General features: G+C 42.7%; 1 protein-coding gene across 3 annotated transcripts in view; it reads left to right on the forward strand.

The window, feature by feature from the left end:
* SH3BP2 (SH3 domain binding protein 2) overlaps positions 1-22,617 on the forward strand; it is a 131,936-nt gene that overhangs the window by 94,547 nt on the left and 14,772 nt on the right. For all 3 annotated transcript variants that reach the window (XM_075333065.1, XM_075333017.1, XM_075333056.1), the window contains exons 2-5: positions 1,320-1,459; positions 16,272-16,374; positions 21,411-21,528; positions 21,804-21,874. In XM_075333065.1, the coding sequence (XP_075189180.1) occupies positions 1,324-1,459; positions 16,272-16,374; positions 21,411-21,528; positions 21,804-21,874 (428 nt within the window). In that variant the 5' untranslated portion in view covers positions 1,320-1,323. The remainder of the gene's footprint in view (positions 1-1,319; positions 1,460-16,271; positions 16,375-21,410; positions 21,529-21,803; positions 21,875-22,617) is intronic.

The following is a 22,617-nucleotide window of genomic DNA, read 5'->3' on the forward strand; positions in this document are numbered from 1 at the left end:
GGAGCCAAAAACGCAGTAGAAAAGCAGGGAAAAAGCATGAAAAACGCAGGAATTGTGCTTTTGGTTGCATTTTGCCATTTCTCATTGACTCCAATGTTAAGGAAACGCTGCAGAAATGGCAAAAACAACTGACATGCTGCTTCTTTTTCAGCATGGTTTTTGACCACAAATATGCAAATTAAACGCTGCAGAAGAAAAAGCAAAGTGCAGACAGGATTTCTGCTTTTCCCATAGACTTTGCTGGCAATCAAAAACGCATGCGTTTTAGCGCAAAAACGCTGCTGCTAAAAACGCTGCAGAAACGCGGGAAAAAACGCAACGTGCGAACATAGCCTTAGACTCATCATTGTCTGGCAAAACATTTTTTTTTAAAGGGGGTATTCCCATCTCCAAGAATCTATCCCAATACATAGTAGGTGTAATAATAATATTAACCCATTACTTGCCTTTTTTTTTTTTTATTAAATGACAGATTTTCAACGAAAAAAAAAAAAAATTAAACTGAAAATGAAATTTAAGCAAAATTAATGAATGTAATGTATAAATTAAATAAATTAATGATTAGTTAATTAAATTTAATGAATTTTAAGCAAAAGATTAGGCGTCCCAAAAAAGGACATAGGTCAACAAATACCTCCAATTAGAAATGTAGTATAGTTCTCCTGATTAGCTATGTCACTTACCTCATGTGCAGGGCATTGCAGTAGCTTAGATATCCATGTTACGACTACGAACAACTAACACTCCCTGAATGAGTGGCCGTAACCATGGATACCTTAGCTGCAATGCCCTGCACATGAGGTAAGAGACATGGCTAATCAGGAGAACTATACTACATTACTAATTGGAGGTATTTGATAATATTATTATTATTATTACATCTACTACATATTGGGATAAGATTTTGGAAATGGGACTACCCCTTTAAATAGTGAAATCTTTGTGATGTTCAGGAGCAGTTAATGGATAACATGGATTTAGAATAGTATTTAGGTAGCGCAGGTTCATTTCAGATAATAATTACCCGTTCTACAAGGAAACTACTGCAGAGGATACACCTTACCAATGCCCGGCCGCAGGATGTTTTGCATTGGCATTACGCCATAGTAGAAGGGTGAAGGTTATTGTAACATTCCTACTTAGCGGGCTCACCATTACTACAGCTCCCGGGATCCAGTGCTCACAGTTAGAGCTGGATTTTTGGAAAGGAAACAACTAATATGTGAGGCTGGGTAGGTTTGGCAACGACCTGCTTAGATTTCTAAGATGACCATGTGTTAAGATTTGTGAAAAGTAATCCTGCCATCCATGTCTTACAGAAATATGGCGTCGGGAGAAAACAGCTGGCCCATTCCCATGAGGGCCATCGGTGCCCAGAACCTACTGACAATGCCGGGGGGAGTCACAGTCTCGGGATACCTGCACAAGAGAGGAGGGAAGCAATTACAGCTGTTTAAATGTAAGTTACCAAAATATATAGAAAAATATGGGACTAAATGTGCATGGGGGATGGGTTTTTTGGCTCCTTAAAGGGAATTTGTTACCAGGTTTTTACTACTTAATCTGAGAGCAACATAATGTAGAGGCAGAGATCCTGATTCCAGCGATGTGTTACTTACTGAGCTGCTTAGTGTAGTTTTGATAAAATCACTGATTAATCAGCAGTAGATTATCATTACAGGACTATTTGGCATGCTGCAAGTAGTCCAGCATATTCATGAGTTCTGTAACTGCTAGATCTGCAGCAGAGAAAACAGTGATTCCATCAAAATGACAGCAAACAGCTCAGTAAGTGACACATCGCTGGAATCAGGGTCTCTATATCTACATTATACTGCTCTCAGATGGGGGAGCAAAAACCTGGTGACACATTCCCTTTAAAGAGGGCAGATTCTGAAAGAAATAATCATTTTATGGGGGTTTTCCAGCTTTGTAAAAGGTGGTCTGCAAACGAATGGATACTCATAAATAACCCAACTGAGATAGTCTCTACTACTGCATCAGTCACTTCACAACACAGCGCCCATGACCACTGCAGCCAATCACTGAGCTCAGCAGCTTGTACTGTCTACATCACCAAAGCTGTAAAGCTCAGCGATCGGCTGCAGTGGTGAGGTGCAGCCAAAAAAAAGAAAGACCTCAGTGGCGATGGGAAGCCGGCACTGAACTTTGGGAGGATGAGAATTATATGTGTTTGTTTTGTTTTTTACAACTAGCTGTAGTACCCAATGTTGCCCGAAATAGCAACTAAATGTCTGTCTCTCTCCCACTCTCTCTCTGTCTCCCTGTCTGTCTCTCTTTCTCTCTGTTTCTCTCTCTGAGTCTCTGTCTGTTTCTCTGTCTGTCTCTGTCTCTCCCTGCCTTCCCCTCTGTCTCTGTCTCTCCCTGCCTTCCCCTCTGTCTCTGTCTCTCCCTGCCTGCCCCTCTTTCTCTCCCTGCCTGCCCCTCTGTCTCTGTCTCTCTCTCTGTCTGTCTCTAAATGTCTCTCTGTCTCTATCTGTATCCGACTCTCTGTCTGCCTCTGTGTTTATCTCTCTGTCTCTCTCTATCCATCTATCTCTGTCTCTCTCTGTCTCTCTTTCTGACTGTTTATATCCATCTCTCTCTGTCTGCCTCTATGTGTCTGTCTCTGTCTGTCTCTGTCTCTATCCGTCTCTCTCTCTCTCTGTCTGTCTCTAAACGTCTCTCTGTTTCTATCTGTATCCGACTCTCTCTGTCTGCCTCTCTGTTTCTCTCTCTGTCTCTCTGTAGCTATCTGTCTCTCTTTCTGTCTGTCTCTATCCATGTCTCTCTGTGTCTGTCTCTATGTGAATCTCTCTGTCTGTCTCTCTGTCTCTATCCGTCTCTCTGTCTCTCTCTGTGTCTGTCTGTCACTTTCCCTGTCTGCCTCTCTCTCTCTGTCTGTGTCTCTATCTCCCTGTCTCTCTTTGTCTGTCTCTCTCTCTCTCTTTACCGGTATCCTATTACCTGACACATAAGCTTCTTATACTAACAATGTCCTTTGTTGCTCCATCAACCAATCAGCGCTCCTATTAATGACCTGTAGCTCCCAGCTCCATTGACTTTAATGTCAGCAGATATACACATACATTCACACATACATACATACACTCAGCTTTATATATTAGATTATCTAATTGTTTGGGACCTAGTTTTTTAAAAATGGAAAACCTCTTTAAGGGCCCAATGCAAAATCTAAAACAAGAGTTTAGCATTTTAATATTGGTTCTTTATAGGCTTAGTTCACATGTCCTGGAATTGTCCGTTAGCACTGATCTGTCAGGGACCCCTTAGCAAAAAAAAGTTGTGCAGACACAACTTTTTTGTCCGTTGTTAAATAGCGGATCCAGATCTGTTTTTAAACATAAGAGTCTATGGAGGACGGATCCAGTAACGGATTGCTATGTAGCCATCCGTTGTTCTTGCATTTGTAACGGATCTGTTGTTTTCTTATGGATTTGTCACAAATGGAAGATAAATAACACTCCGTTAACAGATCCGTCTTGCTCCCATGTTAAAAAAAACAAACGGATCCAGTGGCAGAAATCAGTTTCCTTATGGATCTTTGCAGGATCCGTTCTAATGGATGACTATAGGAGATGGGCACCAATGGATCACTTATCATGAGCACCAATGGATCACTTATCTCTCCACCCTTATAGTTTACGTCCCTGGATGTTTGACACCCCCCATTCTGTAGCTGAGCCCACAGACAGCTTTTGGTAGCCAGCAGCCACTTCCTTTTACAATCACAGCTGTGGAGGAATGGGGGAAAAGCTGCCGTTCCAAACTTGGCCTATGTATAGTGCCGTACAACCTGTTTGATCCCAGAAGAGCCTTTACTTTAGTGCATATTTGTCCAAGACTTACTCTATGTATTGTTCCTTTGTTTTCTGATGGCTGTACAATACTTATACAAATATATGTTTATCTTTGAATTACTTAGTAGCAGCTTTGTGTGTTTTACAAATCATGATTCATAATCATAATCTTTTTGGAATTGCACAGTGCACGGAGAGGTTGTTAAAGGGAACCTGACAGATCCCCCGTGCCCTCCGGCCCGCCAGCAGTGTACATTCCTTCCCTTTTTTCCCTAAGGCTATGTGCACACCTTGCAGATTTGATCGCAGGCATTCTACACCAAAATCTGCATTTTTTTGCAGGAAAATCACTGATACAAAAATGCAAGATTTTGCCGTTATTTGTCTCCTTTATTATGCATTTTTTATGCATTTTTTTCATTGCTTTCAATGATGAAAACTAAGCTAAAAACACAAAGAATTGCCATGCTGCAAGAAAAAACGCACCAAAAAAACACAATGTGTGCACACAGCCTAAGGCCTCTTTTACACGTCAGTATTTCATCGGTATTTGGCTGCCAAAACGAAGAGTGGAACTTACAGAGAATAACTAAAAGGGTACGATCACACGACCGTATAAATTGGACCAATGTTATTCGATGAGGGAGAGCAGATGGTCAGATTTTTTCTCATCCAGATTCTGGATGAGAGAAAAGCGCGGCATGCTGCGATTGTCTGCGAGATCCGTCTCACCCGCACCCATACAAGTCTATGGGTGCGAGTGAAACATCGAACTGCATTTGGGTGCCATACGAGTGCATTGCAATAATCGCATCAGTTGACAATGGAGGAGATGGAGAGATTAATCCCACCCTCTCCTCTGCATCTGTGATCCGAGTGCATCAGATGAGATATGCTAATGACCCTCAGTTCCCATTGTACTGCGACTGTAAGCCTAGTGTCATGCAACTGTGACCCAATTCTGAGATCGGATCACAGCTGCGGAGGAGAGGGAGGGATTAATCTCCCCATCTCCTCCATTGTCAGCCTGTGCGTATATCGCACTGCACTCAGATATCATCCAAGTGCAGTCCGATGTTTCCCTCGCAACCATAGACTTGTATGAGTGCATGTGACACGTCTCTCACTGACATTTGCAGCATGCCGCGACTTTTCCCTCATCCAGAATCTGGATGAGAAAAAAGCTGACTAACTGCTTTCCGTCACTGAATAACATTGGTCAGAGTGCAATGCGAGATTTCTCGCATTGCACTCGTTCGAGTCATACGCTTCTGTGAGCATACCGTTATTGAAAGACTGACACTTGGTCTGTGTTTTGGAGACACTCCTGGTTTTAGGACTAAACGCCGATGTGACGTGACGTGTGAAAGAGGTGTAAGGGTATGTTCTCACGTCACAGATTTGTTTTCAGATTTTCTGCACCTAAATCTGCATTTCGTGTCAGCAAAAACGCTGCGGAAAAAACACGTTTTTTTTACCATAGTTTTGCAGTTTTTTTGAATGAGGTTCTCAATGCATTTTTTGATGCATCCTAATAGGAAGAACGCTGGAATAAAAACAAAACAGTTGACATGCCAATTGTTTGGTGCAAATTTTTTCAGCACCAAAATCTGCATAGAAAAAAATCTGCAACGTGGGCACAGCACTTCAGGATTCTCATAGGCTTTGCTCGGATATTTTTTTTCCCTTACAAATTGATTAAAATCTGCAAGAAAAAACGCATAAAACAGCCAAAAAATACGCATTGTGTGCCCACAGCCTATCAGTCGTTTTATACTCTCTGACAGATAAACAAGTGTTCAAAAAAATTCTTCTTAAGGGTCTATTTTAATATGAAATATAAAACAATCCGGCTCCACACAATTGCAAGTCCGCTTTTGTATGAAGCCCGGACGTCGGCACCGCCACTAATAACAAAAGCTGAAGTCCGGCTCAACAAACGGTTCTTCTTTATTAGCAACAGTTTACATACAGAACATCATGACGAAGAGTCCAACCATACCCGAAACGCGTTGGTAGCGTCACTCATGCACTAACTGCTTGTCTGAATCACGATATTCTGAATATAGAAGAATTATTTGTTGAGCCGGACTTCACCTTTCATTATTCACCAAATATGCTAATTTCCTTTTGATTAGTCGATGGTGCGTTTTTGTCCCCCAGACTAGTCGCCCCATTCAGCAAGTTATCGCACCCTTGTAGGAGTAGTAACATGATTTGCAAGAGCCAGTGAATTAATGATAACGTTCTTACATCGGAATACCCTTTGACATTTGATCTCTCCATAGAACCCTCCCATCCTGGAGATGAGTGATACTTTTAGGTTTCTAGATATTATGACATAACGGGAGATGATTTTGACAACACTTGTGCTTTATATTTCTAGTACGAGTTTCATTTCGTCAGTCTCCGTTCAGAAGGTTTTCTTAGATAAAATGGATCATGCAATCGCTTCGCATGCCGTGGTTTAGGACTTGCCAGTAAGGACGTTTTGTGACATTCACTAGATAAACCACACGTCTATGTGGTCATCATTTGGTGACATTTACAGGCGACTTCAGTTTCTGCATCAGCTCATCTCACATTTACATTTCACTGACATCTCATTTCTTGTGTGACCTTACAAGTACTAAAGTACATTAGCCTAACTAATGTTCAAGCTGCACCGATAACTTATATCAGGATTTGTGACTAAAGGGATTATTCTCATCTTTGCAGATGGATATTGTCAGATAAGGTCATGCTAGGTATGGGGAAATACAGACAAACATCGAACGTGGAGGTGGAAGAGGGATACTGTTTTTCTAATGAAGGGGGGAAGATGGAGACCCTTGTTAAAAACTACAACTGGCCCCTGGCTCCCCTAGTTAGGTTCCACACCAATGCGCCGATCAGGATACCTAGGCCAAGGCTGACCCTGAAATAAGCCTTAGGCCTCTCTCACACATACGTGAAAATCACGCACGTATTTTCCCTGCGTGTTGCATGTGGTAAGTTTGTGTCTCCGGTACGTGCGGTCCACGTGTGTTCTCCGTGTGCTATCCGAGATAAGAACCGGTAATTTGCATACTCACGTGGTCCTTGCTGCTGTCCTGGGTTCTGATATTCGGCTCCAGCCCCGCCCACTCTCCGCTGATGCTGCTTCCGGAGGGGCGGAGATTAGCGCCCGTGACATCACTCCCACCGCTCCTTAACACGCTCATAATGAGCGGCGGCCGGCAGCAACTGTTTGCAGCGGAAGAATCTGCGGGGCTTATGGAGGTGAGTATGTTTTTTTTTTTTTTTATTTTAAAATAATGACACGTGTTTCTCCGGCGCGTGTCACACGGGTCCGCATCCACACTACATCCGTGTGGTACGGGTGCGGGCCGTGTGACACCTGTGATGCCGGAGAAAACGGACATGTCGGGGTGAGAAACATACGGACACACGTTCTGTTCCAAAATACTTACGTGTGTCCAAACCATTAGGAATACATAGGTCCACGTGTGTACGTGCCTCCGGTACGTGAGAAAACTGCCAAACACATACCCTAGGCACGAACGTGTGACAGAGGCCTTAGGTAGTGACCGTATGGGATGAGCACTAGTCAACCCACTAAGACCTAAAGAACACACAGGGAAAACAAACGGGAATGCAAAGGGACAAGTTATCTGAAAGATGACTTTTGGAGAATGACAGCAACATACAACAGGAGATTTCAAGCCCAATGTTTGCAATCTGGACAGCTTATGAGTAAACTCTATCACCGGCAACAAAGCAAGGGAAAATGCAGGTAAATATAGACATAGAGAGTGGGGATAAGAATTTGCAGCCGAACTGCCAAGATATCCACAGGGTCCAAAAGGGAAAGAGTTAACCATAACAGGGAAGATATATATATAGATCTCCATTCACACCAAGAATGAAAGAATGGAATATCAAGTAGCAGCTTGTGCAGCCAAACATTGTGACCTTCTGCAGCCGGACACCACAGGGTTAACTGTCAACCGTGACACAAGCAATTTTGCAACTTAATGCTCATTAAAATTTCAAGCCGTTCTTGAGATATTAATAATTTTCTTTTCTTTAGAGCTCATTGCCTTGGAGACCGACCACCACTGTTACACAGCAGAACTTGTGCAATGCTTACAAGGTCTTTTCTTCCGAGTTTGTAAGCGCTGCTATGAAGCTGATCATGATCACTGGAGCGCGCCATTATTCCCTACACCTGGCCAGCTTCAGCACTGTGCTTACGAGCCAGACAGCAGTGGTGGTCGGTCACCTAGGAAATAAGCTGTGAATAACAAAAAGTGTTAATATCTTAAAAACCGTTGTAAATTTGAATAAGCAATAAATTCCAAAATTGTGTGTTTTACAAGTGCTATCCGATAATATACAGTACATCTATAAAAATAGGAATAATCCTTTAATTCTGTTGTCACCTATTAGAATTTTAATGGCTCGATTCATATCTAAATGTACGCAAAGGAATGTATGCAAGTAATAATAGGACTACACCAAAAAATAAATATATGACGAAATGATTTCTAGTTTATTGAAGCCTATTAAAACAGATATGATTGAAATAGTGGAGAGTAAATACACATACAAAAAAATTAGGAATAAACGTATCTGGGAAGAGGCTTAGTAAATCTTAATAATAGTCAGATGTGATACATAGCTCCAAACCCACTGCACAGATGTTGAATTAAATAATTAAAGTCTTACTGCCTTAATCCATCAATAGAGGGAGCTCATTGCATAGTGGTATAAAAGTAAAAAATCAAACCGTACGCAGTAAGCGCCCTCTAGTGGTGTCTGCAGGCAACAATTATGATTTATTGGGAACCTCTTATGTTGAACAGTGTGTCTGACCCACAGTTTGCGTGGCAGAGAGAAGAAGTTGAGCTGATTGATATGTTATTTGTGGGATAAAATATATTTGATTTCAAGGGGTATTCTCATCTCTAAGATCCTATCCCAATATGTAGTAGGCGTATTAATAAGAATATTAGTAAATACCTCCAATTAGTAAAGTCTTATCTCATGTGCAGGGTATTGCAGCTTAGGAATCCATGGTTATGACTATGAGTATCTAACTGTCACTATTTGAGTGGGCGTAACCATGGATACATAAGCTGCAATGCCCTGCAAATGAGGTAAGTGACATGCATATATCAGGAGAACTATACTACATTTCTAATTGGAGGTATTTGCTAATATTATTATTATTATTATTATTATTATTATACCTACTACATATTGGGATAGGATCTTGGCGATGGGAATACCCCTTTAAATCTATTGTTCCTTAGCTTAGGAGTCAAGCGATTGTTTGATTCAATGATTGACAGCCCTCTGTGTATGATTGTGCAGACAGGTAGCTGTCAATCACCAAGTGAAGCCGCCTACTTGACTCATAGGCATAAATCAGAGTAAATAGTTTACCCATAATTATATATATATATATATATATATATATATATATATATATATATATATATATATTCATACACACAGACCAAAAGTTTGGACACACCTTCTCATCTCTAGAACAACCGTTAAGAGGAGACTTTGTGCAGCAGGCCTTCATGGTAAAATAGCTGCTAGGAAACCACTGCTAAGGACAGGCAACAAGCAGAAGAGACTTGTTTGGGGCAAAGAACACAAGGAATGGACATTAGACCAGTGGAAATCTGTGCTTTGGTCTGATGAGTCCAAATTTGAGTTCTTTGGATCCAACCACCGTGTCTTTGTAGAAAAGGTGAACGGATGGACTCTACATGCCTGGTTCCCACCGTGAAGCATGGAGGAGGAGGTGTGACGGTGTGGGGGTGCTTTGCTGGTGACTCTGTTGGGGATTTATTCAAAATTGAAGGCATACTGAACCAGCATGGCTACCACAGCATCTTGCAGCGGCATGCTATTCCATCCGGTTTGCGTTTAGTTGGACCATCATTTATTATTCAACAGGACAATGACCCCAAACACACCTCCAGGCTGTGTAAGGGCTATTTGACTAAGAAGGAGAGTGATGGGATGCTGCGCCAGATGACCTGGCCTCCACAGTCACCAGACCTGAACCCAATCGAGATGGTTTGGGGTGAACTGGACCGCAGAGTGAAGGCAAAAGTTATTTCACACTTTTCTAAGTATTTCATTCCACATGTTTTCATTCATAGTTTTGATGTCTTCAATGTGAATCTACAATTTTTAGAGTAATGAAAATAAAGAAAACTCTTTGAATGAGAAGGTGTGTCCAAACGTTTGGTCTGTACTGTATGTATATTTATATATATATATATATATATCTACTTGGCTCCTTCTTTCTCTATGGGACTGCATGGTTACTGTGACAGGTTCCCTTTAACTGAATCCCTATGTAGGAAATAGATATTAAATAAAAAGATTAAGAAATGAACCAGCAAGTGTCTTGGTCTATAGATAAATACTCAGGACACTTGTATATTAAAGGGGCTCTCGACTTTCAAAAAAGTGATGCACAAGCGATTGTAAAGACAGAGAGTGTTTACTATTCTCAGATCTAGCACTGCTGCTCTCAGTCTCTAGTGACATCACGAGTCCGTTTACCGCTACAGCCAATCACTGAGCTCAGCAGCTGGTGGTATGTGCCTGTGGACCACTTTTTTTTTTTAAGCCCTGTAAGGCGATGTTCACACAATGAGTTTTTGGTGCTTCTTTTTTTTTTTTTTGCAACAAAACCTGATCTCTTGGCTGTTAAGAAGCTGCGTTTTTGCCTCATTTTTTGCTGCATTTTTGATGTTTCATTTGTCTACATTACATGTTTTTTTTCTGTAAATAATTTTATTGGGTTTAAGAAAAAGTGAACAAAGCATTGCTTATAACACGAATAAGATGTAATCAAACAAAAGTGAAGGTTGATCCAAACATGTGGATCGAGCATGTAGCACTGTATTGTAAGAGAACTTTTATCAGGATAAGAATGGTCACATAAGAGACCATAACAGATAATACAGTTAAAACAAGACAATTCAGGTTATACCGTATCCTGGTATATCAACTCAAAGCAGTATTACGGAGACTATTTTAACTATAAAGACTAAGTGAAGGTTAGAAAGAGAGAAGAAGAAGGAAAAAGATAGGTATAGGAAAGAGAGGAGGGTATGAGAGGAGGAGGGGGGGAAGACATGGATAGATAGGTAGGAGTAGGTTGGGTGTCCAAAGAATTCTGGCGTCAGGTAAACGAATCCTCTTAAGGCTATGTGTCCACGTTGCTTTTTACCTGCTTTTTACCTGCTTTTTTGCTGCTTTTTCAACTGCAGCGTTTAATGCCGAAATGGATGTGTTCTGCTTTTCAAGCAAAGTCTATGGGAATTTGGGTTTCCTGTGCCCACTATGCAGTTCAAACTGTAGCCTTTTTCTGGCAGAAATTTGGGCAAAAACTCTGCTTTGCAGTTCAAAACGCAAATGGCAAAAACAATTGACATGTCAATTGTTTTTGCCATTTGGGTTTTGCACTGCAAAGCTGAGTTTTTGTCCAAAGTTCTGCCAAAAAAAGGCTGCAGTTTGAACTGCATAGTGGGCACAGGAAACCCAAATTCCCATAGACTTTGCTTGAAAAGCAGAACACAGACCATTTCGGCATTAAACGCTGCAGTTGAAAAAGCAGCAAAAAAGCAGGTAAAAAGCAGGTAAAAAGCAACGTGGACACATAGCCTAAAGATTGCAAATATCAACTAAAGGAACCCAAGGAAGGAAAGACCTGTGTAAAGCCCCTTATCTGAGCCAAGACGTAAATCTCGGAGTCTCCCGGAAAAGGAGCCAGGAAGACCACGTGCCAGCATGTTTATCCCATTTGTCCCCATCATCTGCCATCAGGGACTCCATACGCTCCAATCTATTTACCTCCTCCAAAAATTCCCTTACAGAGGGGGTTGAAGTTGTCTTCCAATGTCTTGGAATAATCATACGAGCAGCGATGAGAAAAAAGCGTAGGACACCTCTTTTGGTCACAGAGATAGATCCAGGGATTAGGGACAGTAAAGCTATTTGAGGAGTAGGAATTACCCGAATACCCGACAGTTGAAAGTATATTTCAAAAATTGAATCCCAGAATGACCTTATCAAGGAGCAATCCCACCATATATGTTTCATAGTACCGGTTTCGACTCCGCATCTCCAGCAGGTATCTGGTACTGTGGGGAAGATCTTATGCAATAGGTCAGGGCATCTCTACCATCGTGTAAGAATTTAAAAATTTTTCTCCTGTGCACTACAGGAAATGGACATTTTATGAGAGAGTGTAAAGATTTTGAGATGATCTTGTTCCGACAACGTGATCTGGAGCTCTCTTTGCCGGGCCTCCAAATACGTTGGGGCACCTTTATATTGGGCTGTACATAAGAGATTGTAGATCAATGCGATGGCATGTTGCGGCGCGGCATTTAATAATGAAATTAGGGTCTCAAAGTGTGTAGATTTGGATAATAGAGCATTTCCCGGGAATTTCCTTTTTATAAATGTGGTCAGTTGAGTATATTCCAACCAGGATAGTCTCCTCCCCGGGCATGACTCCTGCAAAGCCTCAAAAGACGCCATTCCGGATAGTCTCCTAGCAACCTGTCCCAGTGTAACTCCGTCTGCTGAGTCCCAACATAAGAAGGTAGATCTATCCGACGCAGGGGGGAAGTCGAGATTATTAAAGAGTGAGCTCATACTCCCCGGTCTATGGGATAAGTTTAACGTCTCCAGATGCCTGTCCCAAAAAAGCATGAGCGCCTGAGTCAGAGGTTGAAATCCCGAAACCGCCGGTCTCTGTTGAAGGGGGGCCTATAGAAGCCGTGCCAGAGGGAACGGGGAGAGATGGGACTCAACGCCCACCCACTGTTTATTGAGATCGTTAAATCTCCAATCCAAGACCCTCGTGAGGAGGGCACTCTGGTAATATTTTTCAAAATCAGGTAAACCAGCGCCTCCCCTGGATTTGGGTCTCACCAGTGTGGCGTATCGAATCCGAGGTCTCCCCGTCCCCCAGACGAATCTGCTACATGCCCTCTGGAGTTGTCTGAAATATTGTTTAGTAACTTTGATCGGGACTGTTTGGAATAAGTAAAGGAACCTCGGGAGTATGTCCATCTTGAGGGCATTGATCCGGCCAAACCAGGAAAGTCGTCCCCGATTATATCTATTTGGATCAGCAAGAGTTCTAGTAAGCAATGGGGAGTAATTAGCCATAAACAACTCATCCGGATTGGCCGAAACAGATATCCCAAGATACATTACATGTTTAAATAAAGTGAGTTTCATTGACCAAAAGCTCAGTAAAAATGCAGCAAAAAAGTGCATTTTTTTCAATCTTCATTGGCTTCAATGGTGAAAAAAGCTGCAAAAACGCTGAAAGAATTGACGTGCTGCCTCTTTCAAAAATGCAGCAGTTTAGTCCAGAAAAAAAAGCAATGTGTGCATGAGATTTCTGGAATCTAATAGATTTTGCTGATACTGTAAAAAGCAGATTTTATTTGCATAAAAAAAAAGCAGCAAAAATGCCCTGTGTGAGTGTCGCGGGCGGAGGAGGGGACGCTGCGCTCTCCCACTGCTGCTCGGGTCCGGCTGCCGCGGCTGCTGCGGCCTGCTGCTGCTCGGTGGCTCGAGCGATGGGCCGGATCCCGGGGACTCTAGCGGCGCTCCTCGCCCGTGAGTGAAAGGGGATTTTGGGTGTGGGGATTGGTTATTGTCTGTGACGCCACCCACGGTTGTGGTGATTTGTTGACACCACCGCTGCTCTGTATGGGGATCCCGGGAAGGATGGTATGGAGCAGCCAGTTGTTGTGTTGCCCCTCCGTGGGTAGTGGTTGGTGATCCCGGGGCCCAGTGATTAGGTGGGTGATGCAGGGCTTGGTGGGCGCAGGGACGCGGGGGCAGCGCTGTGCCTTGCGGCACTGTGGTACTCACTCAGCCTGAGACGTTGACACAGTTCTCGGTAAAACACACGGCTGGAAAGACGGTTCCCACGGACGGCTGCACTTGCTTTCCCCAGTCGGTGACGGTCCCTCTGTCCTGCACCTATGTTGATGATGGTTGCGATGGGTTCCCACCGGTAACCCGCTCCCCGGCTTGGATATGGGCCGGAGGAGCCCTACTTTGCCCGCAGGCGCTGGCCCTGAGAAACTGGTGCCCTGGCGGTGGCGGTGTCTCTCTGTAACGGTCGGACTGTTGCCTTCAATCGGGACTTCGTTGTTGGGAGACAGACGTCCCCTTCACTGACGGATTTGGCAAATTATGGCGACTCCAAGACTTGCCGGGATCCGAAAGGCCCCTGCCCTGGTGCTGACTGTTCTTCGTATACTGCTCCAGACCGCCGGGCCACTACCCGTCCGCGGTCCTTCCAGCAACCTCCGAGCAGTCACCCCTGCGGACTATCACCGCCGTCTGCTAACCTTGCTGTCACTGTCCGGGCACACAGCCGGACCAACTTCAGGCTTTTCTACTGTCACTTCAGCTTCTCTCTTTAGCTTCACTACTCCTTCCTTCCACTTCACTTCACTTTCCTCACTCGACTCTACTGTTTACTCTTTCACTTCCCTAACTGAACTGCCTGATTCCTCCCGCCTCCAGGGCTGTGGACTCCTCGGTGGGCGGAGCCAACCGCCTGGCCCACCCCCTGGTGTGAACATCAGCCCCTGGAGGAAGGCAACAAGGATTTTGGTAGCTTGGGTGTTCCTAGCTGGGGTGTAGGGTGTGGTGGTGTGATGACCTGTGACCCCTGGCTTGCCCAGGGCGTCACATGAGCATAGCCTAAAACTTCAATTAAAACTAACTGAAAGTGGGACATCGTCCATGAAAGTGTTTTGTGCACAGAACTTTCTATGCAACTGTTACTCCGAAAAGTTATTAAAATCAGTAACAAAACTGCTCTTAACTAGAATTGTAGGAGGAAGTGGACCCAAGACGTCTGACCGGCGATGGTAGAGTCACTTTGCAGGAGCCAGTCCTCTGCACTAATCTGATAAACCGCTGTCAGGGTGGAAGTCCCCTGTCTGGTCGCAGCCACAAGCTGCAAACAAGCAGCGGAGGTGTTTTTCCTGCGGACTGCTAACTTTTTTTTTTTTTTTTTATAAACTATGTAAGGCTATGTGCGCATTAGAAAATGGAATTTTCTTAAGAAAATTCTGCACCCTCTGAAAGAAATCCGCACCCGCGGCAGAAAAAACGCAGCAAACCGCAACCGAAAACCGCATGCGGTTTTACCGCGGTTTGTTGTGGTTTTGGTGCGGTTTTGCCGTCCTTTTTCCGCAGGTTGGTCCCTGCGTTTTTTTATCATTATCTATGGCAAAAACTGCAGGTACCTGCAGAAAAGAAGTGACATGCACATTCTTTTTCCTGCAGAAATTCTGCAGGAAAAACCTGTAGGGGAAAGAAACGCAGTGTGCACACACCATTTTTTTTTTCTTACCATAGGTTTTGCTGGGCAATGACTGCAGAAAGGTTCTGAACATTTTCTGCAGCAATTCATGCAGTAAATCCGCGGCAAAAACCGGAGTGTACGCACAGGGCCTTACACTGTTTACAAGCGCCTGAGCTAGTGATAAAAAATGTTTAAGGCTATGTTCACACAGAGTGTTGTTTTCTGCAGAAAAACTGTAGCAAAACTTGATCTCTTTGCAGGAAATAACCTGCGGTTTTGGTGCAGTTTTTCTTGGGGTTTTTACTGTGTTTGCGCACTTGAAAAAACGCTGCAAAACTTCTGAAAGAGTTGACATGCTGCTTTTTTTTTCAAAAATGCAGCAAAAACAGGGAAAAAAGCACAGCTGTTTGTGTGTGTGTGTGTGTGTGTGTGCATAAGACTTCTGGAATCTCATAGGCTTTGCAGGGACTGTAAAGAGCAGCTTTTTATTAGCATGGATTTGCATAAAACCAATGCAAAAGAAACGCCCCGTGTGAACATAGCCTAAAGCTTTCACTTTGACTTTAGTATATAATTATACAGTATGAACACATCAAACACGTTTCTCTTTTTCTTCTGCGCCCCTCCGTTCCAAAGTTATGTACCCCGGTAATAATGGTGCAAATTTTCCCTTCAACTAACTGGGCGTGTCCAGAAAACTTTTCTGTGGGCAGGGCTGTGTTTTGATTGGAGGAGTAAAAGGCAATTGCTCATAGAGAAGTTCTTTGGTACACGCCCAGTTGCTTGAAGGGGAAAATTTTGCAAAGGAGAAGTGCAGAAAAAAAAAGAAAACTGTTCCAGAATCATTGGCAATTGAAGGAGGTGCTCATTATAAATTTTTTAAAAAAAATAATAAAATGTGGTTTCTAATGGCAATGTATGACCTGAAAGATGAGTGTAGAAAAATGAGCTGAGCTTGTAATACCAGACACAGCCATTGACAAGAGTGGCGCTATTTCTTGTACAAAATCCCTGTGATATCATGATTGGTTCCATTTTCCTTTTACCTGTTACAAACTCATTTTCATTCTTATTTTCTCAAGGGCCCCTCAGATATGTCATCATACATAAAGGATGCGTGTACTACTTCAAGACGAGCACCTCGGCCACCTCACAGGGCGCTTTTTCACTGAACGGATACAACAGGTTAGTAGTATTCATGGTCTATTAAAGGCTTATTGCCAGGATCAAAATCTAGGTATAGGGAATTGCTGAGTGATAGCCAGCAATCTCAAGACTGGAGCTCTGGATCCAGAAACCATCCTGTCTAAGGCTATGTTCGCACGTTGCGTTTTTTACCGCGTTTCCGCAGCGTTTTTAGCGGCAGCGTTTTTGCGCTAAAACGCATGCGTTTTTGTTTTCCAGCAAAGTCTATGGGAAAAGCAGAAATCCTGTCTGCACTTTGCTTTTTTTCTGCAGCGTTTAATTTGCATATTTTGGGTCAAAAACCATGCTGAAAAAGAAGCAGCATGTCAGTTGTTTTTGCCATTTCTGCAGCGTTTCCTTAACATTGGAGTCAATGAGAAATGGCAAAATGCAACCAAAAGCACAATTCCTGCGTTTTTCATGCTTTTTACCTGCTTTTCCACTGCGTTTTTGTCTCCAAAAACGCATGCTTTTCTGGCCAAAAATTAAAGGGTTCTAATGTTCCTTTACACACACACAATAACCGAAAATTTAAATGCTAAAAAATAATAAACTTTACCTATTTTCCAGTTAAAATGTGCATAACCACTATTATTTCATTAAAATTGATAATTTTTCATATAGTTTTATTAAAAGTTAATTTTATACTTTTTTTCTCTTTTTTCATTCTTTTTGACTATTTCAACTTTATTTCTCAGTGTCTTGATCTACAAAACGCATCTGCAGAAACGCAGGTGAAAACGCAGGTAAAAAGCGCTGAAAACGCACTAAAAACGCGGTAAATACGCATACGTTTTTAGCGCTAAAAAATGGTCAAAAGCCATTTGGTCAAAAACCAAGGGAAGGAAAACGTGCAGAATAAACTGCAGGTACTCCGACGCAACGTGCGCACATAGCCTTAGCGGAGGAGTTGTGCTCACCTTTCCCAATTGAATATGCTCACCTCCGCTCCAATCAAGATAGGATTCTGCAGAACCCGAGGGTTAGGTTACCGGGTAGGGAATAACTTTACATTTTGGGAATATCCCTTTTAATCTTTTATAGTCATGATTCTTAATTTTCATATTTTTTATAGCTTCATCGCAAATAGAACATTTGTTTTGCAAATTCCGCCATTGTGTTTTGGGCTTAGTTTTTACTGTATGGTAAAGACGACCTATCGCTATGATTCTCCACGTCAGTAAGATTAAGAAGATATTAACTCTACAATTTTTTTTCATTATTTTAGTTGGAAACAAATTCAGAAGTTATATATACAGTATATATACAGTACAGAGCAAAAGTTTGGACACACCTTCTCATTCAAGGAGTTTTCTTTATTTTCATGACTCTAAAAATTGTAGATTCACATTGAAGGCATCAAAACTATGAATTAACACATGTGGAATGAAATACTTAACAAAAAAGTGTGAAGCAACTCATAATATGTCTTATATTCTAGGTTCTTCAGCGTAGCCACCTTTTGCTTTGATTACTGCTTTGCACACTCTTGGCATTCTCTTGATGACTTTCAAGAGGTATTCACCGGAAATGGTTTTCCAACAGTCTTGAAGGAGTTCCCAGAGTTGCTTAGCACTTGTTAACCCTTTTGCCTTCACTCTGCGGTCCAGCTCACCCCAAACCATCTTGATTGGGTTCAGGTCTGGTGACTGTGGAGGCCAGGCCATCTGGCGTAGCACCCTATCACTCTCCTTTTTAGTCAAATAGCCCTTGCACAGCCTGGAGGTGTGTTTGGGGTCATTGTCCTGTTGAAAAATAAATTATGGTCCAACTAAACGCAAACCGGATGGAAGAGCACGCCGCTGCAAGATGCTGTGGTAGCCATGCTGGTTCTGTATGCCTTCAATTTTTAATAAATCCACAACAGTGTCACCAGCAAAGCACCCCCACACCATCACACCTCCTCCTCCTCCATGCTTCACGGTGGGAACCAGACATGTAGAATCCATCAGTTCACCTTTTCTACAAAGACACAGTGGTTGGATCCAAAGATCTCAAATTTGGACTCATCAGACCAAAGCACAGATTTCCACTGTTCATAGTACCATAGTATCATAGCATCATAGTTTTTAAGGTTGAAGGGAGACTCTAAGTCCATCTAGTTCAACCCGTAGCCTAACATGTTGATCCAGAGGAAGGCAAAAAAAAAACAAAAAACAATGTGGCAAACAAGCTCCAATAGGGAAAAAAATTCCTTCCTGACTCCACATCCGGCAATCAGACTAGTTCCCTGGATCAACACCCTGTCATAAAATCTAATATACATAACTGGTAATATTAAATCTTTCAAGAAAGGCATCCAGGCTCTGCTTAAATGTTAGTAGGGAATCACACATTACAACATCATGCGGCAGAGAGTTCCACAGTCTCACTGCTCGTACAGTAAAGAATCCTCGTCTGTGATTATGATTAAACCTTCTTTCCTCAAGACGTAGCGGATGCCCCCGTGTTCCAGTCGCAGGCCTAGGTGTAAAGAGATCTTTGGAAAGGTCTCTGTACTGTCCCCTCATATATTTATACATTGTGATTAGATCCCCCTAAGCCTTCGTTTTTCCAAACTAAATAACCCCAAGTTTAATAACCTGTCTTGGTATTGCAGCCCACCCATTCCTCTAATAATCCTGGTGGCTCTTCTCTGCACCCTCTCCAGTTCAGCTATGTCCTTCTTATATATCGGTGACCAGAATTGTACACAGTATTCTAAGTGCGGTCGCACTAGTGACTTGTACAGAGGTAGAACTATATTTTTTTCATGAACACTTATACCTCTTTTAATACATCCCATTATTTTATTAGCCCTGGCAGCAGCTGCCTGACACTGTCCACTAAAGTGAAGTTTACCATCCACCCATATACCCAAGTCTTTTTCTGTCTGTTTTACCCAGTGTTCTACAATTAAGTACATAATCATAAATGTTATTTCCTCTACCCAAGTGCATGACCTTACATTTATCTACATTAAACTTCAATTGCCACTTCTCAGCCCAATCCTCCAATTTACATAAATCTCCCTGTAATATAAAATTATCCTCCTCTGTATTGATTACCCTGCAGAGTTTAGTATCATCTGCAAATATTGAAATTCTACTCCGCATGCCCCCAACAAGGTCATTAATAAATATGTTGAAAAGAAGGTCTAATGTCCATTCCTTGTGTTCTTTAGCCCAAACAAGTCTCTTCTGCTTGTTGCCTGTCCTTAGCAGTGGTTTCCTAGCAGCTATTTTACCATGAAGGCTGCTGCACAAAGTCTCCTCGTAATAGTTGTTCTTGAGATGAGGTGTGTCCAAACTTCTGGTCTACACTGTGTATGTATGTGTGTATATATATATATATATATATATATATATATATATATGTATATAAAAATCTGTTTCCGTATCCATGATATGATGTCGCGATTGCCTTTTACTATATTTTTTTGTATACAGCTCCTATGTAGACCTATGCGTCTCTATACGAACAGACAGCAATCAAACCTCATGTAATCTTAGTTCTCTATTCCTTTTTTTAAGGGGTAATGTGTCTCCTTGTGTAGAGTGATGACATGCCAGTGTAAGGAGGCTTAAAAGCCATGCAATGCTAATTTGGGAAAATAAATATATAAATTGCCTCTTCAGGAAGGAAGAGGACTTTAACGCTAGTGCCACCTATTGGCAGTAGCAACCCTAAAAGTCAGTATCGATTCTTTAAAAACCTTGACATATGACTTAGGATAAAAGCCAAACCAGAATGTCAACTTGCAGATTTATGTTTCAAGGTGTTGCTGTCACCCCAGAGCGTACATTGCAACATAAAGGTAACAATGAGAATGGTATAAAGGGAAGGCCCTGGTGATAGGGAGAGGGGAAAGGGTACTCTCCTGCTACTCACCTGAGTCTGTACCCTTTGATCTCTAACATCCCCCCTTCCCCCCGTCACATGCCTAGGTCCTCACTTGCCCTGAACTCACCCTGGCTAGTGAGAAGACCCTTTAAAAAGCCTTGCCATATGACTTAGGATAAAAGCCAAACCAGAATATCAATTTGCAGATATATGTTTCAGGGTGATGCTATCATGTCAGAGCATACAGTGCGACATATGGGTAACAATGGGAATGGTATAAAATGAAGGTCCTGGCGATAGGGAGAAGGGAAAGGGGACACCTCCTGCAACTCACCTGAGACTGTACACTTTGCTCCCTAATGTTCCTACATGGGTCCTTCCCCATCCTGTGCCTAGGCCTTCACTTGCCCTGAACTCACCCTGGCTAGTGAGAAGACTTTTGAGAACACTAGTTTCACCACTGCAATAATACAACAGAAGGTAAAGGAGACAGAGGGAAAACACACACTAAAAGGAAAAACACTCTAAGCGCCTCTAATGCAGCTAAACACCACAGCTGCAATAGTCATGACTTCTGAACTCACCCTGGCTAGTGAAAAGACAGGCGAGAGCACTAGTCTCACATCTGCAATAAACAACACTAGATAAGGGAGACAGACAGAGGGAAAATAGACACAAAAAGGAAAACACTCTGACCTCCTCCAATGCAGCTAAACAACCCAGCTGCAATAATCACGACTTCTCAGCTTCTTCTAGAGACTGGCTCCTTCCAAAATAGTCCGCATAAAAATGAAAATCTATAACTGGCATCAGATGGTAACACACATGACTTTTCATAGTTGGTCACAAAAGAGGTGCACCTGAGATTAAGGCTTCAAAGAACAGCCAGATAGGAAAGAGTCCTTAACCCATTTGGTATTAGAAAGTAGATTCACTCTAATACAAGTTGTACACCTGCGAACAATAAGGTGTTGTGACCTTCAGAGGTCTCCTCAGAGCGGGGCACACTCACGACAGTTGCCCCTTGTAAGTACATTGTATGAGATCTGATTTGGTTGTTATAAGAATATGACTAATCAAGGTGTTACAGTCTGTTATCTTGGAGACTTACAGGCTTTTCATGGATTTATCATTGCTTCCATGTTCTATTTGTTCACATGAATATAAAGTGCTGTGAATTCTAACAAGGACTCTAAACCTTTTGTCTTCCCCAGGGTAATGCGGGCAGCAGAAGAAACCACGTCAAATAATGTGTTTCCCTTCAAGATGGTGCATATAAGCAAGAAGCATCGTACGTGGTACTTCTCTGCAGCATCCGAGGAGGAGCGGAAGGTGCGCTTGGTGGAAGGCACAGCCAACACTTTTATTTTCTCACTAGAAATTGACATTCACCTCTGTCTAAAATTTTAAGACACAGATGTCAGCTATGTAGCCGGCATCTACAATGAGTGGTGGGAGCTCGGTTATACAGTGACTATATAACTATATACAATTATATAGATCAGTTCTTCTTATAAGCACAAGGGGGTTATGTTAATCTGATTTATGGAAAATGAGCAAGAGAATGGTTTATACTCAAATCTATTGGAACCAAATTTCTCTTTTAGAAATGGATGATGTCCCTGAGGAAAGAAATTGATCGATACCATGAGAAGAAGGAGACAATCACAGACCTAAGGTACTTGTACTTCACTTTTCCACCTAAGGTACTTGTACTTCACTTTTCCACCTAAGGTACTTGTACTTGTACTTCACTTTTCCACCTAAGGTACTTGTACTTCACTTTTCCACCCGTCTGTGTAATTCGGTCTGATGTCGGATCGCAATGCAAGGGCTGGCTGCATGTTTCCCGACCTGAGCGTCACGACTTCATATATGCCTATGAGGCTCTCATACTTAGGTTGGGCAACGTGCGGCCAGTCCGTGCATTGCGATCCAACATCGGACCGAATTGCACAGACATGTGAAAGAACTCTAAAGGGGGTGTTACACGCAGCGATATCGCTAGCGATTGTACCCGCCCCCGTTGTTTGTGCGTCACAGGCAAATCGCTGCCCGTGGCGTACAAAATCATTAAAAGCTGTCACACGTACTTACCTGCCTAGCAACGTTGCTGTGGCTGGCGAACCGCCTCCTTTCTAAGTGGGCGGTTCGTGGGGCGTCATAGCGGCGTCCCTAAGCGGCCGCCCAATAGAAGAGGAGGGGCGGAGATTAGCGGCTGTAACATCCCGCCCACCTCCTTCCTTCCTCATTGCCGGTGGCCGCAGGTAAGCTGTAGTTTGTCGTTCCCGAGGTGTCACACGTAGCGATGTATGCTAGCTCGGGGAAAGATGAACAACCTGCGTGCTCAACAATCAACGATTTTATGAAAATGACCGACGTGTCAACGATGGACGATTTGGTGAGTATTTTCCATTGTTA

The sequence above is a fragment of the Anomaloglossus baeobatrachus genome, chromosome 1 (assembly GCF_048569485.1).
Source record: "Anomaloglossus baeobatrachus isolate aAnoBae1 chromosome 1, aAnoBae1.hap1, whole genome shotgun sequence".
NCBI lineage: Eukaryota > Metazoa > Chordata > Amphibia > Anura > Aromobatidae > Anomaloglossus > Anomaloglossus baeobatrachus.